The sequence below is a fragment of the Archocentrus centrarchus genome, chromosome 12 (genome assembly GCF_007364275.1).
Source record: "Archocentrus centrarchus isolate MPI-CPG fArcCen1 chromosome 12, fArcCen1, whole genome shotgun sequence".
Lineage (NCBI taxonomy): Eukaryota > Metazoa > Chordata > Actinopteri > Cichliformes > Cichlidae > Archocentrus > Archocentrus centrarchus.
Window position 1 is genome coordinate 14412888 of NC_044357.1, and position 26741 is coordinate 14439628.

At 40.6% G+C, this 26741-nt stretch overlaps 1 protein-coding gene across 1 annotated transcript in view; it reads right to left on the reverse strand.

Annotated features, from left to right (window-relative positions):
* Positions 1–8362: 8362 nt before the first annotated feature.
* Positions 8363–26741, reverse strand: part of dym (dymeclin) — a 66812-nt gene continuing 48433 nt past the window's right edge. Inside the window, exons 15-17 of the mRNA XM_030742997.1 lie at positions 20004–20186; positions 17205–17318; positions 8363–9683 (exon numbers count right to left, since the gene is read on the reverse strand). Coding sequence (XP_030598857.1) covers positions 9534–9683; positions 17205–17318; positions 20004–20186 — 447 coding nt within the window. The 3' untranslated portion in view covers positions 8363–9533. The remainder of the gene's footprint in view (positions 9684–17204; positions 17319–20003; positions 20187–26741) is intronic.

Here is a 26741-nt window from a genome sequence, read left to right on the forward strand (position 1 = left end):
ATTTATTTTTATATGTATTCATAAATGATCTGTCCCCTTTTTATAAATTTATTTTAATTAAAAAAACTGATCCACCTTGTACCTTAAATCCACGTTTGTGATTAAGATCCTCAGAGGACCTTCTAGCATCTACCAAACACTTTGTAATGTGAGCATGAATAAAGTGCTTTTCTAATACGCATGTGTGCGTCAACTACGCATACTTAATAGGGCTACCTCCACAGACAGAAGTCCAAAGGAGGAGGCGATGGGGGTGCTGCCGGATAGAGGAGTGGGTGTCTGTCTGATAATGATGATGATTGCAGAGATGTGCGGGGTTGGGGGGACAGAGGTGTGTATGGGGGGTCGATGTATGGGGGTCGTTCTGCCCGCATTGTCCGGGGATCACCCACTGGCGCCGAGCAGGAGGAGACGCAACAGCCCAAACAGCGCAGGGGACTGTGCCGTTTTTTTTCCTTTTAAACCAAGTCTGGAAGCAATCAGTCAGGGAAAGGGTCTGTCAGAGGTATTGTGGAAGTCGCTTCAGACGCACATTGTCCCCGCCTCTCTCTCTCTCTCCACTTCTCCCTGCCCTTCCTTTTGTGTGTGTGACTATTCCCCAGACTCCAGGAAGTAGCCAATTTTATCTAACCATTTTCCGTTTCAGACTGGCTAGGAATATGTCTGCAATAAGGTGCATGACAGGGATTCATTCATTTTTTTTTTGTATCACCACATTTAATTTTTATTTCAAAAGCAGACCTCACAATACTTGAAGTAAATATTGAATGGTGCATTCAGATCCACGGTGGAATCCTGTAATTTGGTGTTGTGGACACTTTGTTGTGTGATACAGCTTGTGTTATCATAACCTAAAAGGTAAAGGTGTTATAATGGAATTTTTGACAATCATTACCAATGGGCACATGTATAACCCAGGTACAGGCCTTATTTCCTCTGCTTATGATGAACCTTCACAACCCATATAAATATAAATACAAGCTTAAATACAGACTGATTCTTCCATCTGTGAAAAGTCATATTTCCTCAACTTCCATCAAAAGAACACTCCTCCTCTACTACTTTAAATATATCACCTTATTCTAATTGGGACTGGGGGAATATGACATTATATCCATTAAAACAACATACACTCACTGGAACCTGTACACACTGATTTAGTCTTCATGGCACAGATTCAACAAGGTGCTGGAAACATTCCTCAGAGACGTTGGTCCATGACAGCATCACACAGTTGCTGCAGATTTGTCGGCTACACATTCATGATGTGAATCTCCTCTTCCACCACATCCCAAAGGTGCTCTATTGGATTGAGATCTGGTGACCGTGAAGGCCATCTGAGTACAGTGAACTCATTTGAGCTTTGTGACATGGTGCATTATCCTGCTGGAAGTAGCCATCAGAAGATGATACACTGTGATCATAAAGGGATGGACATGGTCAGCAACAATTTTTGGGTAGGCTGTGGTGTTTAAGCAATGCTCAATTTGTACTAAGGGCCAAGAAAATATTACCCCCCCACACCATTTCAGCACTACCAGTAGCCTGACCCACTGATACAAAGCAGGACTTCTGGTATCAACAAGGCATTTTTCACCCAGAGAACCACTGCTCACTGATTATATTCTCTTTCTCTGTAAACCCTGGAGATGGTATACTGTAGGATAATCACAGCAGTTTCTGAAATATTCAGACCAGCCTGTCTGGCACCAACAACCATGCCACATTCAAAGACACAGCATAAACATCTCTCACCTTTTAATATCTCTGGTTGTATAAAGCACTGCAATGTTGCAAACCAATGAACACAGATACTTAGCCACTGGTTTGACGTGTTAACTGTCTTTACATGATTATTGCATTTATATGATGCCCCCAAAATAATCATTTCTATCCCTTCCATTCAGTGTTTTGACCTCTCTTTACTTATGTTATATTCTGTTTATTTTCACAGCCCCCTACTGTGGTTAGTAGATGACATGGTTTCAGACAGTTCTGTCTCCTCCTGTCTATGACGTTAGTGAGAGCACATATCCTTGATATGTCATCTCATCATTACAACTCTAGCCGTGAGCACAACAGTCCCACCCACCTGCTGGTCAAACCTTCTGTTTGCAAGGAACCACCAATCAGAAGAACGGTGGCTTAAAGACAGATTAGCTAAACCTGCTTGTTTCCTAGAGTGGTTGACCCAAATGGGCTGCACCAAGGCCCAGTATAAAATTATTATTTTGAACTGTGCAAAGCTACTCTAGCAGAGTCCAAGAATTAAAAAAAAAAATGGAGCTGAAAGTGCATTCTGGTTGACAGCTAGAGCACTAAAGTTCTTACATCCTAAGGCTACAATCAGCAGCCGGTTACTTTAGCTTAGTTTCATATTTCTCCCCTGTTCCCAGTCTTTGTGCTGAGCTATCTTCTAGCTCCAGCCTTATATTCATAAGACATATATACAAAGGTCTTGCTCAGCTCTCAACCAAAAGTGAATAAATGTATTTCTAAAAATGCTGAGCTATTGCTTTAAGAGCCTCGTTAAGCTCAATCAAGTGACCCTGCAGAGGTCATTCAAATGAGGGCATGCAGTTGGGTAAAACAGCATTATACAGCATAAGGGATGATTAATATTCTAGACAGCAGTCCTAGCCTTTACTATAATTTATTGGCACAGTGACTGCTTCCAGACAAGGAGGCCACACATATGCAATTAAAGAAGCTTATTCTGTGTGAATGAGAATGTTAAGAATAGGGTGAAGACTGCACGCAAGCAGCCAGTCACTGGCGAGATAAGAATGATAGAAATAAGACAACTTTAATTAAATAGATAAGAGAAAACTTTTTTTTTTTTATTGCCACAACTTGCACATCTGATATCTTGACAGGAAAGATCAAAAACACCCACACTAGCAAATGACGCTGCCTGTTTAAAAAAAAAAAAAATTAAATCATGGCATGAAAAGAAAAAAAAAAAACGCATGTGATTCTGTTGAAAAAAAAAAAAAAAGTCGACCATTATCAACATCTCCAGAGGGGTTTGCTCTATAATGAATGAGAGGAAGCTTCAGTCTTGTCCTCAGACATGCAGTGTGACCCACATTTTATCCCAGAATGCTAATGTTAGCTGCAGACCTACCAACCTGCCCCAGACTCCTTTTAGCCAACTGAATTTTCAGTGAGTGAGCTGTGAATTTTTTCCTCTGTATTCTCTGAAATAGGAACTGAATTGCTTCCATTGCAAAGTAAGTCAGGATATCTTGCCAAGATCTGTCACACTGGATACGGATAATTAGTAAGATGTAACTGACATCAGCTGAATATAAGTCCCAAGCTCATCTCATTGGTCCAGAGTAAAAAAAAAAGTCAAGTCAGTACAGAAACTGAGAAAAATACTGGTTAGTGATATATCAATACAAAACACAATGTGAAAAGAAGGGGTAAACACATTTAAAACTAGATTGAAAAGGTAGGTAGTCTCCTACACTAAAACTGTCTAATAGTCTAATAAGACAGTCTGGCGATAAATCTTACCTCTGTGAAGGTTGTAATCTTCAGTTTCAGTTGACATGATGAAGAAAAGTTGCTTCACCTCAGTTTCCACTGTTGTATGAGTCTGCTAAGTTAGCACTGGGTAAAACCTGAGAACTAGGTGCAAGTTCAGAACTTCAGCTTTGGCCAACAAGCAACTCAGCAGGTAGCTCACAGCCTGCAGATAGTGGTCAGTCAATAATAAAAAAAAAAAAATGAATTCAATATTAATAACTTAATCAATCCATATGTTTCAGTCAAAGCGAGGTTGACACACTGAGATGCAACAATGTTACTTTACACCCAAGCACATCCCTAATATACATGCAGAGTGCAGTGAAGCACAAAGAGTCATGAGAAATGTTATATCAGATTTGAGTTTTCATGTAAGGAGTATTTTTTTCTGTGCTCTACTGGAAGATTCTTTCTTGTCCAAGGGGTTTTTGTCTTTTCAGTATCAGCTTAATGTCTATAAGGTGTTGTTTGATAAACCTCTCGCAGAGAACATCTACTTTCAAACTTCTGTAGACCGGTTTTGGTTAGGGGATTACATTTTTGACATGTTAATAGCTCGAGGCCTCAGTGACCCAGTTCTCTTTAAAGGCCACTGGCATGAAACTATTTTGATGATCTGCATACATTTAACTGTCCTACATGGAAGAGCGCCCAGGCTCAATCGTGATACTGAGGTCAGTCAGTTTCTTTGTCCATCCAACTAATTGTGTGATGTTCATGGATGATTTGTTTGTAGGGGATGAGTCCTTCACAGGAGCTATACAGTATCATTCACTTCCCTGCACTTATGTTTGATTTTTAGTACCATGATTGTGTCCGTTTGCGGACGTATGTGCCTACAGAGAGGGATTTTCCCTATTATAGTTCCCTTGCCATCCTCCAAAATCCCAACTGCACTTTGGTTGACATGGATGATGCTGTGCGTTGGTCGAATGCTGATTGGTTGACAAGTGGGCCAGAAGAGGGAAGGGAGCAACAGTGGAGTTCACCAGGAATGGGAGAAGCTGCACCGTCATCCACTATGGCCACTGAGAGCCAGTGAAGAACAAATGTTTTATATCAGAAGGACTGGAAGATGAGACACATCAGAGCCAATCACTGAGCAGGTTTCAGAGCCAATCACTGAGTAGGTTAATGAGTAGGTAAGCAAAAAGATCCGCACCTTTCTTGTATCGTTTTCTTTATTCTCTCAAAAAGGAATAAGTGGTCGTGAGCATTTTCCAGGCTTTCTGAACAGCCTGTGCGCTTTAAAAAACAAACAAACAAAAAAAAAAAACCCGACCTCATAGGTCATTTTTGCAGGCAAGTTTTACGACCAATCATTACATTTTAAAATAAATTAAGCGACCTTTAGCAGTCATACGTGTGAGTGAATAACCGTGTTCGGTTTTCTCTGGCAAATCCTGAAGAAATATGTAAATGTGGAGTTTCTCAGATTTCTAGTCTATGGGAACTAGATGGCATTAGATGCAACAGGAAAAGCTTAAACATTAAATAAATAGACTGGCTCTTATATAGCACTTTGCTACTGTACTTGAGCATTCAAAGCACTTTATATAACATGTCTGATTCACACAAGTCCTTCAGTATTTTACCCAAGGATACTTTGGCTTGTAGACTGGTATGGCCAGGGATTGAACCAACAACCTTCCAATTAACAGGTGACCTACTCTATCTCCTGAGCTATAGCCACATTACGCAGTGATATGACCAATATGACGTACAAAGCCAAATCATTTTAGAAACGCTCATAAGTAATTTTGGAATAGATGAATGATATTATCGTTCAGATTGGAGGACATGTTTCAGTCCAGTCCTTGTACTTGATGTTCTTTTAAAGAAGAAGAACTCAAGGGATGAACTATTGTTGTGTCCCACAGAGCTATTAGCTGAACACTTGGCATATCTCGGCATGGTGTACAGTGTGTCCTTAAAAAAAAAAAATGAGGAAACTGAACAAGTCGAGGATAAAAAAACAAACAAAAAACAAAACTAGTGGGAACCCAAAAAAGCTGTCTATAGCAGATGTAAAAGACTGAAAATTATGTCCTTAAGAAATATGAAAAAAGACCAGAGGTCAGAAGAGAGGTACAACAGCTGTACAACCATGTATAAAACATAGTGGAGGCTTTGTCATGGTTCGGGGCTGCATTTCAGCCTGTGGTGTTGGGGATCATGTCAAAATTTATGGAATTCTGAACACAGAAAATCAGATTTTGCTCCACCATGCAACACCACCCAGAAAGCATCTGACTGGCAACAAGTTAATTTTAAAGCATTATAATGATGCCAAACACACTGCCAATGCAGGAAAAGCATACCTGAATAGAAAAACACACAATGGAAGACTATCAGTCATGGATTGGCCTCCCCAGAGACCAGATATCAATATTATTGAAACAGTGTGGCATCATCTTGACACAAATGGAATAAAAGGCATGTTACATGACTTTATATAAATAGATCAATGACTGGTGACTCATGTGGGTTGAGCGAATGTCATTTTTTTTAAAGATGAAAAACAAAACTGTTTCAGTGTAACGTCTGATCACAGGAAAAGCAACTGTACGAGTTTTTCATAAACCGTAAACACTCAGTCACAAAAGCTAGGTTAACTGATGCAGACAGCAAGATCATGATAGCACACCTATCTCATCTTTATATCTTGTTGATATTTTTCCACTGATGGCCCAGCCCACAGGAACAATGTTTTAATTCAAATGAAGCTTTGGTGGTTTAGTGTTTATTTTTATATCTGAGCGTAGCTCTCGGTGCTGTTCCCACGCAGAGAGCGAGCTTATCTCTTATTCAGACTTCATTCTAAAACCACAGAGTCTGACAGCATCCTAACATTATCACGACTATGTGTCTTACTGGTGTATACTTTAAAAACACTGGTTTGATTACAACCTACACTTCTGGAAGCACACTCCACTGGTAGCTAACACAATCTCACCTAGACCTTGTGGAAAATGTACTAGCATGCACACACACACAAAAAAATAAAAAATACCCATCCCAGAATCCCTGGCTCCATCCATCTTTCTGCTGTCACCTGAAATGGGATCCAATGGTAAGGTGACCCCTATGCCATAACGGAACAAGGAGAGCCATGCCACTTTGTAAAAACCTCCACTCAACCATCTGGCACCAAGATAATAGAGCTGGAAGCAGGTGAGAGTCAGCGTAGAGAGAGAGATAGAGAGACAGTGCAGCGCCTCAGTCTCCTTGAGCGTGCAATTTCACTGTAACCTACCAATGAACCCGTCCTGAAAATGAGCCATTCTTTACATCAAATTGCATCCATTATATTGTCCTTGAGAACAAGAGAATTTCAGGCATGAAAATCAATAGAATAGAGACGAAAAGCATGAAATTCTCTTGGGAAGTAGGAGCTCCGGCGACACAGTGGGTGCCATTGTGCCGTAAACTTTTCCCCCCCCGAAGTGGTTTTCCGCCTCTGTTTCGGCTGCCTTTGCAGCTATGATAAAAACAGGCAACAATAAGACGCGTGAGACACATTCAGTGCTAAAGTGTGTTTATAGTGTGACAGTCCGGTTTTGAGGATGAGCTTTCTTTTGTGCTGTTTGCCGCACAGAAGTAAGAAAACACTGTCTGGAACGAGCCAAGCAAGCAGTGATGAAATCCAAAGCTAAAAACATATATATATTAAAGATATGAAGCAGCAACCTTGGTAAATATTTTAATAATCTAAGTCAATAAAACTGAAAGAAAAGGCAAGCCGCTGTGTATCAAGATAAATCTTAGAGGTCTTCAGGTGATTACTATGGTAGCACAGATGGGAAAAAAAACATCTGCTGCATACATGATGGCTTCTCAGATTTTTTTTCTAATCTTTCCTTCTATACTGTTAAAAAGATCACTCTGGTTGCCAGATATCAAAAGAACTGACAACTCCTTAGACTTTGTTTCCATCTTTAGTCTGACATTTTCCTCTATTCCAGCTGATTTCCGAGGGGATGGGATTTGTTTCCCCCTATTCAGTCACTAAAGTTTGTCCTGAATCTCAAGTCATTTTAAGTCAACACTGAAGTGTAGAAATACTATCATACTGGTTTTGCAAGTGTCATCACAGCAGTTTTTCATCAAATGGGGCGAAGCTGGCAATTGCAAGCGCTCTGTTTGTGATAATATGATGATTAACTGTGATAAATTGACACAAATTGTAAATCTTCTATTCAGAATTCTGCCAGATGCTCAAAGATTTGAAACAGAATGTCCTCAACAAATAGGGACACAGTTGCTGCAGGATGGCAATCTACCTGCCATGACTCAGGCACTCAGCAACCTTGCTTTCATATCAGAATATAATAAGAATTCAACCAGCTGGCAAGCAATTGAGACCTGTATTGCAAAGAGACACATCGGAGATGGGTTGCGCTCACCGGCACAGACTGACTCAGATTGATTGTAATGTGTTGGTAATCTGTCTGCGTTGATCTCTTGCATGCCAATTATTTGCAAACCTTTGCCAGTCTGTCTGAGAGTGATTGGAATCAACCAAACTCAGACCAGGATTGATTGGCTTGTTGCTGTCCTATTTTTATTCTAACGTGACTGAGCCATAAAGCATTGTGCAACTGGATATTCCAATATGCTCGATAAAAATCAAAAACTCATACTGACTTTGCATTTGCCTGCTTTGCTGTCTGCCTGACAGTCATAAGTGTTTCAGTCCAAAGTTGCATAACCTTAAAATAATTGATACAAACTTGGTAAACTTCCCCTGTGAAGCATTTCATGAATTTTGTGGTATTTTACTTTTGCTAAAAAAAAAAAAAACAGCGTGACACTGAGGCTGGTGTGATTTTACTCTTTTATTTAAACTTCTATTTTCAAAGTAAACTTTGCCATAAAAGGACAGCTGTCATCATATTATATGCATTTATATAAAGCCAGTTTCCCATCTGGGAATAATCAAAGAATAGTACCATCGTTTTTTCCTCTTTTGTTAATAGTAGTCTTTTCAGTACTACTATGATTTACATTTTGGGATGCTGAATATATATAAAAACAATATACATGAAAATAAATAACTTAAGTCCCTAGTTAAACTTGAAATAACATAAGTTAAAGAGACAACGGTAATTAAGCACAATAGGACAGGAGGTTTAATGACTGTCCTAGTTTAAGTATTTGCAAATGACCCAGACAAGGTAAAGTCAAATAAATGAGCTGAAAGTAACAATGAAATCACATGAATTAGAGTGATGCACACTGCTTATATTATCCCATCCTTTAATTAACTGTAACTCTTGCATACTAATGACAACAGAGGACTTTCTTTTGGTGATAAATTCTCTCGCTTATCCTCATTTCACAAACAAAAATGTTTAAAAAGCCACTGAACAGACAGAACAATGTGCGGACGAAAGAAAATCGTGTAAAATCAGTAACAAAGGTTTTTTTATTTGAATGAATAATGTGTCTTTCAAGACAGGTGGCAGTTGTTGAGTCAAAACAGTTTTTAAATATTCAGTGCAGAAGTAAATGAATGTTTTTATCAGAGCGGTGTAACGTGTTTGCATGTTTTAACTGACCTTTTTGTAAGCAAGGGGGAAAAAAAACAACAACTTGGAAATAGCCATTGCCAGTGTCCTGAGCTCCTCGTGATATCAGAGCATGTCAGCATGTGCCGTAGAGCCAGATGAAGCTGCTCAGATGTACCAACAGGTGTTCACCGCAGGACTGACGGTGCGTGAGCAGGAGCTACTGTGGGAACTGTAACCCAGCGCAGGTAAAGCTTCACAGTGTAGAAGCAGAGAAATTATTATATCAAGGGAAACGAAGTTGTGCTGCATAAAAAAGAAACACCATCCTCTACAAGGTCGAGGCACTTTCAAAGCAGCGTGCACATACTATAAAGGGTAATGCATACACACCTACCCAAAACACACACACACACACACACACCCCCATCAGTTTCTTTTTCTGTACTGAACGGAGATGGAGACACACAATCTGCTGCAGCGTGTCCTTCAGCCAGAGTCCATGCTGAACAGCTCGATCCCGTGTGGGCTCCAGTGGAGGCCGACTCCAGAGTTGAAGACCAGGGACCACACGTAGGGGATGAAGAAGTCCTCTGGCTGGTCCTCCTCCACATACTTGAACTTGAGCTCTGGAAATTTCTATTCACAGAAAACAGAGAGAGAGAAAAAACTGGAATGATGCACAAGTCATAAGAAAGAAAATTGCGGGCAGAGTGTTTCTGCATGGAGCCTTTTCAAAGAAGTCATTTTAACTTTAAATTAAAATGATCCACAGGTTTTATGCAATATGAACCCGATATGGCCTTGCCACAGACTGCAGTTCCTCCAGTGGCCACTGGCTGGCTTAAAAAGTGAGTCAATCCATCCATCCACCCTTCTCTTCCACTTGTGTGTCCTGGTATCTGTATGTAAACCACTGCACTATTAGGCCAATAGATTATTGTGTTAAAACCCCCATTTTACAACAGAAGTAAACATGTTCAGGGCCTGGTGAGAAACAGCTTTGGAAATAAATTCTAGCTCTATTATCAGCACTAATTAGTAGGTAACTGTGTCAGTATGATACAACTATAAAGTCTATGAATGCAAATTGCTTACTGAGCCTGCTCTTGACCATAAATGTCACTTTTGGCTCCATAAAACCAAAACATTGGTTCCCATACATACCCATTACAAAACAATACCAGCACCATGAAACTGAAGCACCTTATAACACCTGTGACACAATAGTGTACTGTGTGTGGGTTTTTTTTTCCTTCTGTGTGTTGTAAAAATGTGGATCGCCAAACACAGCTCACTTAAATAAAAGCCTTGTTTTGGAGCTGACTGCCGAGTGAATGAAATACTTTCACACGAAGCAGAAAAACTGTGCAACTCAAGGTGCTGTTAATACCGTGAAATATGAGGAAGACCACTTGGAAATCTCGTCAGATGACTAAACACTTCCCAGCAGTTTGTGAAGTGGGAAGAGGTTTTTCAAGTGTTCCTGGTTTGATCAGATAAAAATTCCTTTTTATTTTTCCTACAGGGAAAACATGAGCTGCACCTGGGGGAGCTTCAACAGTTTGGGCTGACATGACATTGTTAGAAAAGGTACAAATACTATTTAATTGTAATTAGTTTCATACCATATGCTGTTTTATTTTTAACTTTCAGTTAAATACACAATAAATAGTAAAACTGAGGCAAAATTCTAACAAAACCCTACAATCAAAAATTAATTAATTTTAAGAGTTTAAAAGTTACAGGTTAACAACTACAGTTACATTCTTACTATGTATTTCAACACATCAGCTCACAGTTTTGATGTGTTCAAATTTTCCTTAAAAGGTGATTAATTTTCTCATGATTGTGTAATCAATAGGTCACACTGAACACCAGCTTTTTTCCAAACCTTCTGGAAGCCCTCCAACCAGACCAAACCATGCATCAGCCAGAACCACCTGACAGCAGGCAGGCAGCAGAGGAAGCACATCAATAATACAACGGTGCCTCATTATATCCTCCTGTCTGCACATGCATGTATGTGCACACACGCAGCCAGTAATCAGTCTCCGGTGAAAGACAGATGCTGTGGGCCTTTATTTGATGGTCTGAGTCCAGTCTTTTGAATCCTGATTGGCTCCATTCACGATCTCACTATCGGTATCATAATGACACACACTGAGGGGCTATGGGGTCACAGGCCATATGCCAGGCTACTGAGGCTAAACCGCACACACCACTGCCATTGTTGATGGCCAGACACAATGCAGGAGCTGTATTATCCGACTGGTATGCGTGTGTAGGTGACTATCTCATAGCCTGACGACTCATCCGGCGTTCACATGAGGGTGACAGTTGCTCGATCCATTATGGATTTTACTTGTTAGCATACAGGAAGAAATACAGAAGTGCAGCCTTTAATTTTTCATTTTTATTGAAAATTGCTTTATTTAGCAGCATTGTGGATTTACAAGCATGCACAGACGGCAGCTGAGCTGATTAATGCCCTGCTGCAACCGCCGTGATATATGAAAACATACGAAGCACAACCAGTTGTGCTAATTAGGCAATTAGGTTAATCAAAGCAGAAACCAGTGAACACAGCTACGCCAACATACTTTTCAAACATATGGTATGGTACGGTATTAACTTCTTTTTCTCTTTAAGCTTATTTTTCCCTTAAAGCATTACATGAACATTTGCAATCATCTAAAAACTAATCATCTATTTGAGGAAGTTGTGGTATAAGCACTTTTTTCCCCATACAAAAACAGATAAACACAAGACACTGGCCTGCTTTTAGTACTGACACATCAACCAGTTATCATTACTTCAAAAATGGGTACCACTGATGTAAAAAAAAAAAAAAATCCTCTGTAATTATAGGAATAGCTTGGCATCTTGGAATATGTGTTTTTTCTTTTTGTTGACATAGATGACAGGATCAATACCAGTCTCATGTCTGTACTTGAAATTTGAAATTATAGTTTGCAGCGATCTAACTTAGATCAGAACAAAGGCTGACTGGCTTGAGAGATCAGCATGTTCCCCAAGCTCAATAATAAACCGTTACAGATGAGAAGTTGCCGTTTTACAGTGATACCTCTGCTGGACTATTGCAGGAACTGATGAATCTGGCACAAACAAAGGCCTAAATATATCTCACTATAATCTCCACAAAATCTCCACCTGTGTGTTTGTTTGCTTGCGTCTTTGGCTGCCAACTCCTCCTACACGATGAGGAGTTGAGCAACAAAACTTGGCAGACAGATACATCTTAGCCCCCTGAAAGCTCTTATCTATATCAGATATTATGACATCCCACGTTACCTAGCAACCATGTAGGAATGGGCTAAAATGACAGATTTTAGCATTTAGGTAACTGCAACACCTAAAAAAAAAAAAAAAAAAGCATCTCATTTAATTTCATGCCAACAACATCTCATTCATGCCTACAAAAGCTGATTTACACATGATATACTATTACATCATCATGATTGTCTAGCAATTATCACTGGAACCCTGTTCTTGTTTTGTATGACTATGTAAACATTTGGCATTTTACTTTTTTACTCCTCCCAATGTGATTACGTGTATCAATTTGCCAACAGCATGAACAGGCCAAATAGTACTGTAGCATGGGCATGTACTAATAAACAAAATGTGTCATTAGGCTAGCTGTTTCCTGAAACCATATTATGTACCCATCTTTTCATCTAACTCTAAGCAGTAAAATGTTAAATTAGATCTCGATCGTGACTAATCTGAGCTCTCATTGAACTGAAAAGCAGGTAAAAATGATGTTTGTTGTGCTAAAATAAAAAAAAGTTATGAATCTATACAGCAGAAACAAAGTCCCACGTGACCAATTTCGTGGGAATTGGTCAGCACAAAATCAGAAAACAGAAAAATCAGCCCAATCACAGTGGCCACCTTTTTCTTCTTACATCTATATTAGACAGAAGCACCACGGTAATTGATACTACAGGAAGTCGTACATATCACTACATGCCTCACAGCAAAAATGCTCCTTTCAGGCTTGAGTGCTTTCTGGGGTTAAAAAATTTTTTTAAAAATCAGAGCATCTCCAGACTGCTACATCCAATAACTAATATTATCTCTGTCCCTTATTCTGTGCATACTGTCCCAGCACATATCTCCTCTGGTTCTCTGTTGTCTTCCCTCCCTCCCTCCACTCCTCTGTTTTGTTCTCAGTCTGACTGCCGTCTGGGGCCCACTTGGCCTGGGCTCATATCAGTTAGTTATGGGTCCTGGCGGGTCAGGCCCTCGCCCCTGAACACAGACTGACTGGCTGGCTGGCCTCATATCTTTACTTAGGACGCTGTGTTCCCTTTCCTCCTTTGTGCTGTGCTGTCAGAGCTCAGCGGCCAGACAGAGAAGAATGCGACGAGGGAGCAAATAAGAACTTGATACACACAAACACACACACACAAGCAGGTACACACACAAACACCGAAGGGTCAGATTTCAAAATACTATCCAAATCTTCCACAAAAATTGTGGTTTTTATATTCAAGTTCTGCTATTCAAAACAGTTTAGTTTGTGTTGGCTGTCATTATTTTCTGCCCACACTTAGAGTACAACGGTCACTGTTATTTTTACAATGAAAATTCAAAATAATAGTGTGTGTGAAGTGTTTCTTTTTTCTTCTTAACTTGAATATAACTTTGATAGCACTGTCTCCAGTACTGCCATGAGGTCTTGACAGCTTTTAGATGAACTGCAGCAAGCACAGTTAAACTAATAATGAGCCTTTCACTTCTCATCCAGCATTTTTGCTTATGACTATATCCCTGCAGAGCGAATGACACACAACATACTGAAATATAATGCATACTAGCATACTAATGTTAGCCCCTAACCCTAAGTACAACCCTAAAGGACTGCTAGCATTGGTATAGACTAATTCTTACTTTAAATGTTCAGACAAAAACCATATATCACAAAACAGTTATTTTGAACCATCAAATATGAAGAAAAAGACTGGATTTGGCAAAATAATCATAAATTAATAAACAATAACTCAATCTGCTGGGATTGTTGTCTCCATTTAGCTCACATTCATGTTCAAATACTGAGAATTCATAGAAGAAAACATTGAGAGAGCTACGAAATGAACTTTCCTTCTGCAGTACAGTTACAATCATTTTAAAATAATTCTACAGTGACGCCAGAGTGAAGCCCATTTTCACACATGAAGTTCGAACATTTTCGGGAGAACTGGGTCAGGAGATTTTCCGAAGTTGTACAATCCACTTCAGATGTGCGTGCATTACTGGAAATACTTTGTGGGCTTTAAGCGAGGAGCTTCCTGGACAGAGTGCGAAGAAGCCGGGACACATGATGGCAAATCACTAGCAGTGAATTCACTGGAAAAATATCTGACATTACAAGGTCTTTGTACTAGGGAGCTGGCAGACTCAAGACCAGCTAATGTCCGAGCCCACTGAGCTGGACGTTTATCACATGCCACTCCATTTGGTAAGCACTAGAAAAGTTCAGGGTTGCAATGCATTTGTGAAAACTGCTTAAGACTATTAACACTGCACAAAGCCCTGATTGCCCTAAGTTTGAGCTGTGAAGGCGGATTGTATTACAAGGCACGGGCTTCCTGAATTCACTCCACTGATCTGAAAGAGGATTTACACATAGAAATGTATAGAAACCGTGTTGTCAGTGTGTGGGAAAGTAGCAGCGGACAGCCATCAGGTCTCTTAAGCCCAAGGTACCGAGTAACAGCTGGTAATCCCCCTCCCCCTCCGTCTCTTCCTGAGGAGCCAGAGAGTCTGTAGGCTATCACCGCTCAAAGAGGCAGGTTTCAGCAGGAGAGGCTAAACAACACATTCCGCAGGCACTGCCTACGAGCGCCACTCAACTTCACACACCCTGAAACAACATACACAAAGAATGAGAGGCAGGCAGCTGAGTGATGGGGGTCACCCAAGGGCTACTTGCCACCTTCAATCCTTTCTTTCAGTTAGTACCTAATTTGCATGTCTGCATTTTGTTTCAGTGTTTTAGGTCCACTTAAAATCTGCATCCTTACTTACAAGTTTTTATTTTAGTACCTTTAACTTGTACTGCAGTTAAAACTAATGTTTGTGCTACTTCACCATTTATAACTGGTTATTTCTGAAGCTGTGCTTTTATGTCACTGACAAAACAAATTTCAAGATATTGAATTTAAGACACGCGCAGGATAATACTGATGAATATGAACTGTGGAAACTGCATTTTTTTAAAAAAACTTTTTAACTCCAAATAAGTGTAATAAAATAAAAAAAAAACAATTTTTGTGTCCATTTCATTTCTGTACTTACAGCTGAGGATGTTTGTTTGCACTTTAAAAAAAAAATCTAAATGTGTAATTTTCTTTAACTTTTTGCATCTAAAAATACATAAACATTTGCATACAGTTACATTTTTGACATTTTTAACAAAGGTTAGTAGTAAATTCTGTCTTATAGCATTAAGGCTGTCAAGCCCTTGTTTTAGGCTTGTTAATATATTCTGAATCAACCTAAATGTCTGAATTCTCACTAGTTATATAATTGATCTTAAAAATAATCAGAAAGAAAACAATGTCTGAATATAACCTTATTGATTCTTTTATCACTGTGCAAGAAGAACTATGGGATATTGTTTGAACCTGAAGTTTATATTAGACCGAGTTTACTTAAGCAAATATTCTTCCCCATCTGCATCACAACGCCACACTGGTGTTTTCAGCCTTCAGACATCTCTACTCTGCAAAGTGGTGACAAAATGTTCTGATTTTGATTGTTAATGTTGTACCTAAATTCAACATGGATCTCCATGCATTAATGTGCATGTCTAAATGACCCCACAGTAAAAACAACATGCAGAAGCTTTACTTTATTATGTTTCGTTTATAGAGAGTAATAATAATTTTTCCCATGCGTCTCATTCCTGTCAGTCTTCCCCGTGCAGCCACAACTGATCGAGACACCGATACTGTTTTATTGGAGTAATTGCTAACTTATCGATGATTCCACACAACATTAATATAACCTATGGATTTTAACACCGGGGGCTGAACAGCAGAATGAGCTCATAGGATGAACGGAGGCGAGATGTGGAGAGACAGCTGTTTATTTGAGCAATGGTGCCATCAAATAGCGGGGACTTCTCCCAGAAGAGACATTGGCAGATACACTTTTCACTTCACGTCACCCTGTGGAGCTGGAAAGCACTCTGCTGTGCAGAGTCAGAGTAGGGCTCAAAAACACTTTTGCACTAAAACATAGACTGCCATTTAGTCAAATGGTCATCAGAAGACAGACACAACTGGAGGAGATAACACACACACACACACACACACACACACACACACACACACACACACACACACTACACACACACACGACCCACATTCACTTGTGCCACAGGTACAGCACTCTCACTGAAGGACATCAGGGTTATCCATATGACTCAGTGGGCAATTCTGTGGATTCACGGTTGCTACATTAGTGCTCAGATGTGCTCACTGTGAGCAAGACAGAGAGTTAACATGGACTCATGGCCATGCACCATCCCTCTTCCACAGACAAATGGCTTGCAGCCATCCACCAAGCACAGAACATGAAACACATGATAAAACATGCAATTAAGAGCTCCCGTGCTGCTGTGGAGACTGCTGGTTACATATTTCCCTACTGATTAATGGAGGAGCATTGGAAAGGGAAAGGGTTAGCGAACCCGCCAGGAGTGTCGGGTAACGAGGCATGGTGGCAGATTTATGTCCCCCTTATCCCCTCCCCCGATCGGATGTACCCATGACAAAGTGCCTTTAGCCGCCCCTCCATCCCATCTCCTTGAAATGTCATTACATGTTCGCATGTAGCAGGTAAGCAGAAATGGAATGAAGATGGGCATTAATGCTAATGAGAACTGGGCTTTGGCCTTTTGTGTCCAGTCCTAATGGCTTCTTTCCATCTTTCCCTTGCCCAAGTCCATATTCCCTACCCAAACCTCTCCCTCTTTCAACTGTACTCTCTTCACATACATACAAATTCCCAAAATGCACCACTTTTTTTCCCTTCAGCAAACCCCATATTTTATGACTCTTGTTTTTCATGCTCTTCCATCCTGTCTGTCGCCCTGTTGGCTGTGTGTCTGAGTGAGTGAATTACCTTCAGTCTGTCTTTTGGCAGTGCCTGGGCTCCTTTCATGATGACCTCCTGAACTCTCTCAACAGACAGGTCACTTCCAGCCTGCTCCAGACGCTGGCTGAAGAAGCCAATCACCTAAAGGTCACACAAGTGGAAACGGCCAATCGCAAATGTGCCATAAAAACACTTTGAGTATTTAGGGTTAAACACAGAATTTAAACACACATTAACACAATATATAAATGGCTCCAACAGCTGAATTACCACCAGTAATAGCTGGTATTTTGGCAAATCTGTAAAATGCAATTCCAGAACTATAAACATTTTTGTACATAGAGAATCACTATTTATATTTCAAATTTTTGTTTAATAAAGATTTATTAATTTTGGTATTATAAATTCATTTAAAATTCATTCATTTAAATTTAACTCACTCACTCACTTTAGTCTACTTTTAAATATCAATCAGTTTTTAGTCTTGGCCTGAAAAATAAGTATTCAGTCCTGTTTGTGTTTCTTAGTACACACTCGGGACCTTGCTCTCATTGAGCTTTAATGTCAACTCCCAGTTCCACTGTGACCCTCTCCGACTCTTCTAATCCCTCTGTTTGGAGCTGTCACATTAATATTTCAGCAGCCACACCCGATATGATGACACTGGGTGCAATATGAAGATCTAAGAACAAAATGGCATCATGCTACATGCTTAGGCCTAAGAAACCCCAACTGTGTAAACAATAACACTGGTCAATCTTCCCGGGGTGGTAAGAACATCACGTTCGAGGAATCAGTGTTAAACCTACAGTGTGCCGCCAGCTTGTTTTGATTTGAGGCAACATATTGCTGCTTCTATCAACAGCCAATTAAACGCGCATAGCCCGTCATGTTTCCTAGCAACTGTAAATTGCTTTGGAAATGCTTCTATATAGGGATACAGTACAGCATATATCATTCAAAACAGCTCTGATTCGTTCAGGTACGGATTCTCCAAGACCGATGAAGGTGATCTGTGGCATCAGCTACGGTGACATTTGCAGCAGATCCTTCAAGTCTTATAAGCTGCAAGGTGGGACCTACATGGATCAGACTTACCTTTCTAGCACATCTCAGAGATGCTCAATCGGATAGAAAACTGGGGAATTTGGAGACCAAGTTAGCACCATGAAGTCTGTTGTTGTATTATTTAAGTCTTTCTATAACAAGCATTGCAGTGTTGCAGGGTACATTAACCTGCTGAAAGAGGGTACTGCCATCAGAGAATAATTTTGCTTACTTTTATTAAAAAGTGTAATGTTTAAGTAGGTAGGAGGTGTACATTCCACATGAATGCCAGGACCCAAGGTGTCCTAGCAAACCATGCTCCAGATCATCACACTCTCTCCATCAGCTAGGCTACTTCCCATAATGCTTCTTGCTGCTATTGCACCTCAGATAAAAGATGCAAATCCATGCACAGGTCTACTTGAAGCTTTTTACTGTAAACAAGGATCGGCATGTCTGCGACTAATCCTCAAGCTACAGTGGACTGTGTGGGCACTGCAAGTGAGCGTGCTTTTCATTTATCGAAGGCAAAACTAAAGGCAGAAAGACCCATAAATAAGCAACAAATAAGGACGGCTGCAATAAAGCCAGGCAAGGGAGGACCACCCAGCATTTGGTGTATGTCCATGTGTTCCAAACCTCAGGCAGTCTCTGGCTAAAGGATGTGAATGCAAGTAATAAAATAATTGTTATATTTATGATATAAGTTTATCCATTTACCCTTGAGCCTGTAGGCATACAGAAAAGGTGGCTGTAACTGGAACGATTACTACAAGATTTACTTTTGGGCCCGACCGTATATCCCAGCGCGCCTTGACTGGTGCCATTCCAGCGAGATGTTTTAAATGTTGTGGCTGGTCAGTGTTTATAAGTCAAGTAGCGATGCAAATATTTTCAAAACTGTGTGAATTCTGCTTTTTGTCAGTGGAAATAGATAACAAAACTTCAGCTTAGGGTTTAATCTTTTTTTTTTTTTTTTTTTTTTTACCTTGCTTTAAATAAGTAGTTCACTGGAGTTCAAATTGTTCAATGCTTTCTGGGTTTAACCTCAAACAAGAAATCTAGGAAAGTGTTTTTTTTTTTTTTTATAATTCCACTGCTCTTCTAGGTCTTTGCCTGAAGAAAAGTTTGGTGTTCCCTAATTTAGAAAAAAAAAACAAAGTATTACAAATTCCTTTTAAAGCCCTTCTTTTGTCAGAGTAACATTAAAAAAATGCATCTACAGGCAATTTTTGTTCTCATGCTGTGGGGCTGTTTTAAAGATTTCAAGCACACGAGTGTTCGTATGAGCAGTATGTGTGTGTCTACATCTATCTAATACAAATCTCTTCATTAACTCAGAAGGCTTCTCATATGGGGTTATTTTAGAAGAGCAAAAAAGCTGCCTTGCATCCTGAATAGCCTCGGGGAAACTGACTTAACCAAGGGATTCTACCTAGGATGCTTCCCTCATGCTTATGGATAACAGTAAAAGCCCATGGCAATGTATGCAGCAACCCCCAACCTTCACACATACACACTCATACCCACCAAAGCTTCCTTTTCTCATCTATGGGACTATGAATGGCAGATTTCTCAGACTGTCCCTTCTTACATATACACCATACATACTCATTGAATGTTTGCGATAGAGACACTTGATGCAAGTGGACTGATTAATTCAATCACACTACTTAAGTTCACAGGACCCAGCATGTCATATTGTCCAACTGCAATGTTCTGGCGCTGCCTAGCCTTTTCAACCTTTCCAAGCAGACAAACAGGACCGTGCAGACTGACCGTGTCGAGGTTCTGCATGATGTCCTGGAAGGATGGATGCGTCCTGAACTGCTCAAAGAGCTCCCTCTTGTACAGGAGTGCGTACACCAGGTTAGGGTTGTGGTGTAGAGAGTTGCACAGGCAAGAGTTGATGATTTCCAGCATCATGCGGATCACTTCCTCAATCACACTGAGGTCCTGGGCCTGGAGGGAGAGGGAGGATGTAAAGGTTAATTGGTTTCCCACTAGACTGGTTTCACTTATTATATTGCTTTTAAATGATCGTTTTCTGATAGAATGATCGGCAGGGGGTAAAAGACAGATGGCAGAAATGGCACCTGGGGAGAGAAGGAAGGGTGAAAGGGAAAGTAGGAAAGTCAGCCAAGGTCTTAGCATGTGTCTGAAGGGTGATCTTATAAGCCAGATATCAGGCCATGTCAGCCTGCGCTGCTTTGTGTGGCAAAGACTAAAGATTATAAGAAAAGACAGACAAAAAGACAGAGTTTTAAAGCGGCTGATATGACGGAGATATCCTCAATATTACTTCAAACTAAGTAGGCTTCTTGTAAATCAACACACAAATCAGAAAAGTTCATAAATAAGGATTTCCAGATGGGAAAGTCAATGCAGGAGAGTGTTGTAGAACTGACAGCTGAAATCCCAAAGCAATGTTAAAAACAAGTTTGGCATTTTAGGAAATATGTAAATAGTTGCTCTTTGGTGAAGGAAAGGTTGATAACAGTGCAATATCTATGATGGTTCAGTCACAGTAAAGACTGGAAGAAAACCTCTTTGGGACTAGGAAAAATTGGTGGTTGCCCGGTCACTGCACTGGATTTTTCTGCTGTGACTGATTGCCAATAGTTGTGGTGACCAACTAGTCGCCCAGAGGTTGAACATGCAACACCCTCAACCTCTGGGTGGCAACTTTCAACGGCAAGGCGACTGCACAAGTCGGCTGGTGGGAGGCAACCTGTCTCCAAACAACCCCGGTCCAACTCCAAGACAAATTGACAAAGGTTTGCAAATAACTGTCATCTAATTTGTAAATGCAGACAGATTGCCAACAAGCTGCAAATCAATCTGAGTCAGTCTGCAACAATGAGCGCAACTACTCTTGTGACACGTCTCTTTGTGATAGGGGACTCAACTCAACTGGTTGTCAGCTGGTTTCTGGTTATATTCCTATGTGAACGTTACAGTGCCTTTGTCATCCTGCAGGAACTACGTCTCTATCTGAGGAGGAATTTTTGTTTCAAATTTATGACGTTCTGGCTGGACTTAATGTGAACTTCTGTTTAATGTGAATTTCTATGCATTTAGACAGCATTTGTGATTTTCGACGATGTATCATTGGTAATCAGCTTATTCTCATAATCAGACTGCATTTAATTGCCAACTTGACCCCATTCAATCACAAACTGACAACAGACTGACCACCGTCTTATTGCTTTTAAGACAAGACAATTTCAAAAGGCAACAAGCTGGCAAGTTCATTGCACGCGGTTGTATTAATTTTGGTCGTGCTGCAATCTACAACCAGTTTTCTCTACCGTGACTGTAGAAATAAGACGCAAATATGAGGCTTCTTTAAGCAGGTGCTTTGCTTACCTTAGCACAAAAACAAAACAGAGTGAAACACATTTAAAAGGGTACATCAGACAATTTCTGGCATAATAACTTCAAAGTCATTTTTAACAACTAGTTCAACACATAACCCTGTTTACATGGAACTGTTATTTTTTACATTTTTGTACAGATTAAAGAAGAGATATAATCTATAAGCTCAAGAGGTGCAGGTACAGAAAGAATATTTTGTTGGTTTTGGACACAGTCCGACTACTATCTCCTTATTTTCATTCTTTATGATAAGCTACATAAGGGCAACCACTTACCGACTAATTACACACACAAACACACAAACAGAAACACACACACACACACACACAAGTCAAAGGTTTGGACACACTCACACATTGGTACTGTATATGTGTGTAGTATTTAGCTTCAGTTGTTAATGAAATGGACAAACCAGTGTAAGAACACTAATTAAGAGATTCATTATGAGAAACACGTTTACACATTCCAGCAGTGAGAAAGGTTTTCAGACTTCTTTACCAGCATTTAAAAGAACTTATAGACCTTTAATGTTAAGTTTCATTTACCTTATCAGTTTGTTACTGCTAGAGAAACCTTGAACCTTAGTCTGAGTGGTGGTAACTTGTAAAACATGTCCCTGCTCGCAGCTTTTAATGGTGATCATGAAAATCACTTTAACCATTAACAGAAATCTATGCAGCAAAGAGGAGTGTGGTTTCATCACATCATTCACTCTTAGTGGGATGGGCATGGTTTAAGATATCTGGGTTATCATCATACATTGTTCTTTAGTTACTACATTCACAACAAGCGGTCTAAAAGAGAGACAGACAGACGCCACCATGGTGAGATAACGTCTTGTTTGGCATGTTCCATAGTGGCACAACAAGAAAACAGCAGGAACCGTGGGAAAATGAATCAACTTCAGAGAGATAAAAACTTTAGTCAATAGAGTTCATGACTGATTTCCCATGGTGTGACAGCTATGGGTAGAGCATTACAAAATTTCCCGTATACTGATGATATTAAAAGATAAGCTCCATAAATGAAAAAATCAGAAAAATATAACTCAGTCGCACCATGACTCATCTCACTTAAACCACCATTCTGATTTTCTCTTCACTTCCAAAAAAAGGCAAAAAATATTGTCTCTGCTTCACAATGTACTCAAATTATCTGCTCAGCGACTTAAAAAAAAAAGGCTATATTATTTGCTTGATATATATATATACAGTACACAGCATCTACATTACGCTAAACAGAGCCAAAGGGCTGCCTGGTAAGCAGCTAAGAAGCTAGGACAACAAAATGCAGACTAAGAGAATGCAGGAGTCAGGGACATTCAAAGCAGCTTAGCTTAATGCAATGGAGTTCTAATGAAATCAGTCCAATGGTAGACTGACCACAACTGTAACACGCGACAAAGATTATCTGACAGGTTCCAGTGCTGATCCTGGATCTGTATGATTAGCAGGAGTCACACTAAAGAACTGTGCATGCCTCTAAGCAAATATATATAAATATTAGCATAATGTGTGCACGATTTTGCACATTTCCACATTTTGCAGTGCTGTCTGAATGCATAGAGTATTGCTATATCCTATGTAGTGCAACCAAAATATCTCTCAGTGCTTAGTAAAAAAATACTGAACTGATGGCCACTCCCCAAGTACTGGCTGAACAACTGGCAGATGGGTGAGAGGAGAAAGAACTATGCGTGACAATACAAAAAGCAACAAAAGTATTTTTACCAAGTGTAATAATGCTCAGTATAGTATGCGTTTATCACAAAATGTTTACCTAGCCAAAGTTTACTTGTCTTGTTTTAACTGTGTGGCAACAATGATGCAATCAGTGGTGCCGAGAATGTGATCTGAGCAGTGTCTGAAATTGTTTTTAACTGTTTTGTTGATGAGCTCAACAATATAGTCCTCTATATTCACAAAGGAGCTATGACAGTGTGACAGTGAAACATACAGTAGGCAGTTGTGCTGAATCTAGTCATCACTTTCCACACCTGTCGAAATGCCTGAAATACATCATTTTTAGTCGTTTTCACACATGAACTTTGGACAGTTTTGGGAGACTCAGGTTGGCATATTTTTTACACCTGCTCTTTTTCACATGCAGCACACAGCAGGAAATCTAAAGTTTCTGACATGTGTCAAGTGAAGTGGATTAAGGTTGAGATTTTGGTTATTCGATGGCCTGTGCCTGATACTATGTGGGCATTTATGATTGCAATTTATTAGGCTGTTAAAGGTTGATTTATGAAATATAACAAATAATCTGTATGATTTCTACCTAAGGTTGATAAGTATGTGTGTAACACAGAAATGATTCAGAGTGTAATACAAAGTTGTGAAATCTTGGAAAATCACTGAGCAAGGGAAATGAGGAACTGAAACCTGTTGCCTAGGAATAAGAGGGAACAAGAGGAGAAAAACAAGTTAAAAATAATCTTAACTGGAAAGTACCAAACAAGCCATGTATTACGAGAAATGAGGTATTGAATAAAGCCTAATACCATAATTGGTAATAAGAGCAGTGGGGTGATGATTTGTCATGATGTTGTTGTTAAAACTAGGATGTGTCTTAGACAACATATATAAGGAGTTGCACGAAAACATCGTACGAGATTCTGCGGAGCCCTTCTCAGCACCTAGACAGGTCTGCTCTTTGGACTAAGCCAACCCAGATGTGGACATTTAATTGACTTCAAACTGTCTCTGTGAGAATTCTCCCTGCATTGGCGGTTGAAGATTGGAGGTGCCTGAGCTGTTGGTTTTCTAAAATGAAGCCTGACGAACAGTAAGGATTATACAAGAAGGACAGTCAATCAGAAGTGGATAACTTCACTCTTTTGGACTTCTCCTTTTTTCCCCAACTTCACTGCAGCAGTAACGGATTGGACTTTGGGTGTGGTCGCTTCTGGCCAGGCACCAACTTGAAGTCTTTTCTTCCAAAAAGGATTTTAAACGATTTGGACAATTTCAAACCCCTTCCTCATCAACCCAGCTCATAAGTATTTACTCTGTTTAAGAAGTGATTGATGTATGATGATTTTGAGATCTGATATTTAGAAGTGATTACTGCATGTAGAGCATTGATTAAGGATTGATTCAGAGCTAAATGCAAATTGCTTGAGCTGAAAACCTGCAAATAAAATTTGACTCTAAAAAGTCAGTGAAATTTGTTGAGAATTTATTCCCCTTTTAAACGGTACACTTAACGTCCAAGAACTGTAAAAGTAAGGCAAGGCAAGCTATATCATCGGGTTTTATTTGGACACACTAGTCTTTAGTAATCCACTTCAATTTTACTTATGTCCCTTGGGCTCACTCCGAGCCGATAAAAGATTCTGGTCGGTTACAAGTGCACTGATCAAGGGGCTGGCTGCTATAACTATCTGTACTCTGTTTTGGGTCGTCTGTGTGAGCCTTCCTGAACGATAGCATCAGAACAGAGAGGTAGCGGGGCAGATGATAGGATTATTAGCAGTTAGAGCCAGACGAGCAGCCCCGCCACAGCTTAAGTAGTGTCACAACTATCAGAAGAGGGTAAGACCCCGCTGCAGGTGTGGCCATGACCCTATGAAACGGAGGAGCTGTCACAGAGGTAAAATACCTGTGGGATCAAACACGTGGCGCCCAACGTGGGGCGACAGAAATTGAGAGGATTTCGTCGCTCTAAAAGAACCTAGATAGCCCGGAGAGGTTATCATTCGTGGGAGATAACCCCAGGATTGATTGAAAGAGCAGCGCGAGGCAGAGAGGACTTCGTGAGCTGTTCAGGAGCGTAAGCGGGGATCAACCGACGCTCTCAACCTGTCCAGGAAGCGGAGTGACGCGGACAGGAGTAGCAGCAGACGTCGCTGAGGACACCCAGACCGACAGGGGCCCAGAGGACTCTGCAGGAAGGCATCGCTCGATTCCATCCCTTGCCTCGGAGATATCACGAGGGGCCTTGGAGGAGAGCAACTCGAGACGGCAAAGACAAGAGTGCTAATTCAGTCTAGTGATGGCTGGAGCAGCAGAAACAGGAGTGCTAGAGGAGCCCCAATCAGAAGGAGTGTCCCTCTTTAAAACACTCAAGACACCCGGCGAGGAAGATCCAGAGGCGCCTGCGCCATCGGAGGCAGAGTCGACGGAGGAGCAGGGTGCAACAGGGCTAGCAGTCTCCAAAGTCCAGGCATGGGCTATGATTCATGTTGTCCCATGGGGACAAGGATGGAAGAAATGGGAAGCTGCAATTCAATATCATGTAGCTTCAAGGTGTATGGGAAAAGATGAAGGAGAAGTTGGTGAGGCAGTGGACAAGGCTTGTAGTATAAACCAAGCTTTTCGGACGCCAGAAGTGAGGAAGCGAATTTGGATTCAAGTGGAGCCGTCCCCTGAGCCCGGGACGAAGAAGGATATAATACAGAAGTGGCTGGAATGGGCAGTGAAGGTAATATGGCCCAACGGCGTAGAAGAAGAGCCTCTACCAATAGCAGGGTGGCTTAGTCCCCAGCGAGAATATGACCCTATTATCAAAATGTTGGGGAAAGTGACGGGTACTGTTACAGTCGAGATAGAAGCGAAAGTCACTGCAGCTAAGCAGTACAAAGAGCACCGAGATTTATTGATGCAGTTGGAAAAATATCAAGGAAAGGCTGAAGAACTGTTAAGAGACCCGCCTGAAAGTGTAATAGGATCCCAAGCTGAGGGTGAAGGGACAGGCTCGGAATATAACTCCGAATTGGACTCTGAAAAAGATGGAAGATGGGATTTAAAGGGAACGACCCTGCATCTAGTGGACCTGCCATACAAGCTTGAGAGTGCATCAGAGACACCCAGGAAGGTGCAAACTCTCCTGCGGGAGCAGGAGGACCGGCTGAGAGAGAGATACCAATGGACTTCCCCATTCGGCCTGGCTGACGAAACGGCTCGGGAAGAATCGCCATCGGACTGGCTCCCCAAACTTGATCCTGTTCCAGTGGAGGCCCTGAGGTGGAGGGGACAGACTCAGAGGACAATGTATCATCATTATGGTGAGCCATGGGAGTTGGATGGACATGGATTGATTATTCTGACAAACTCCCAGTATAATCCTAGAAATAATAATTTCAAAAAGGAGTTAAAGAATCAAGCTGGCCGAGAATACATTGAGGAATTAAAA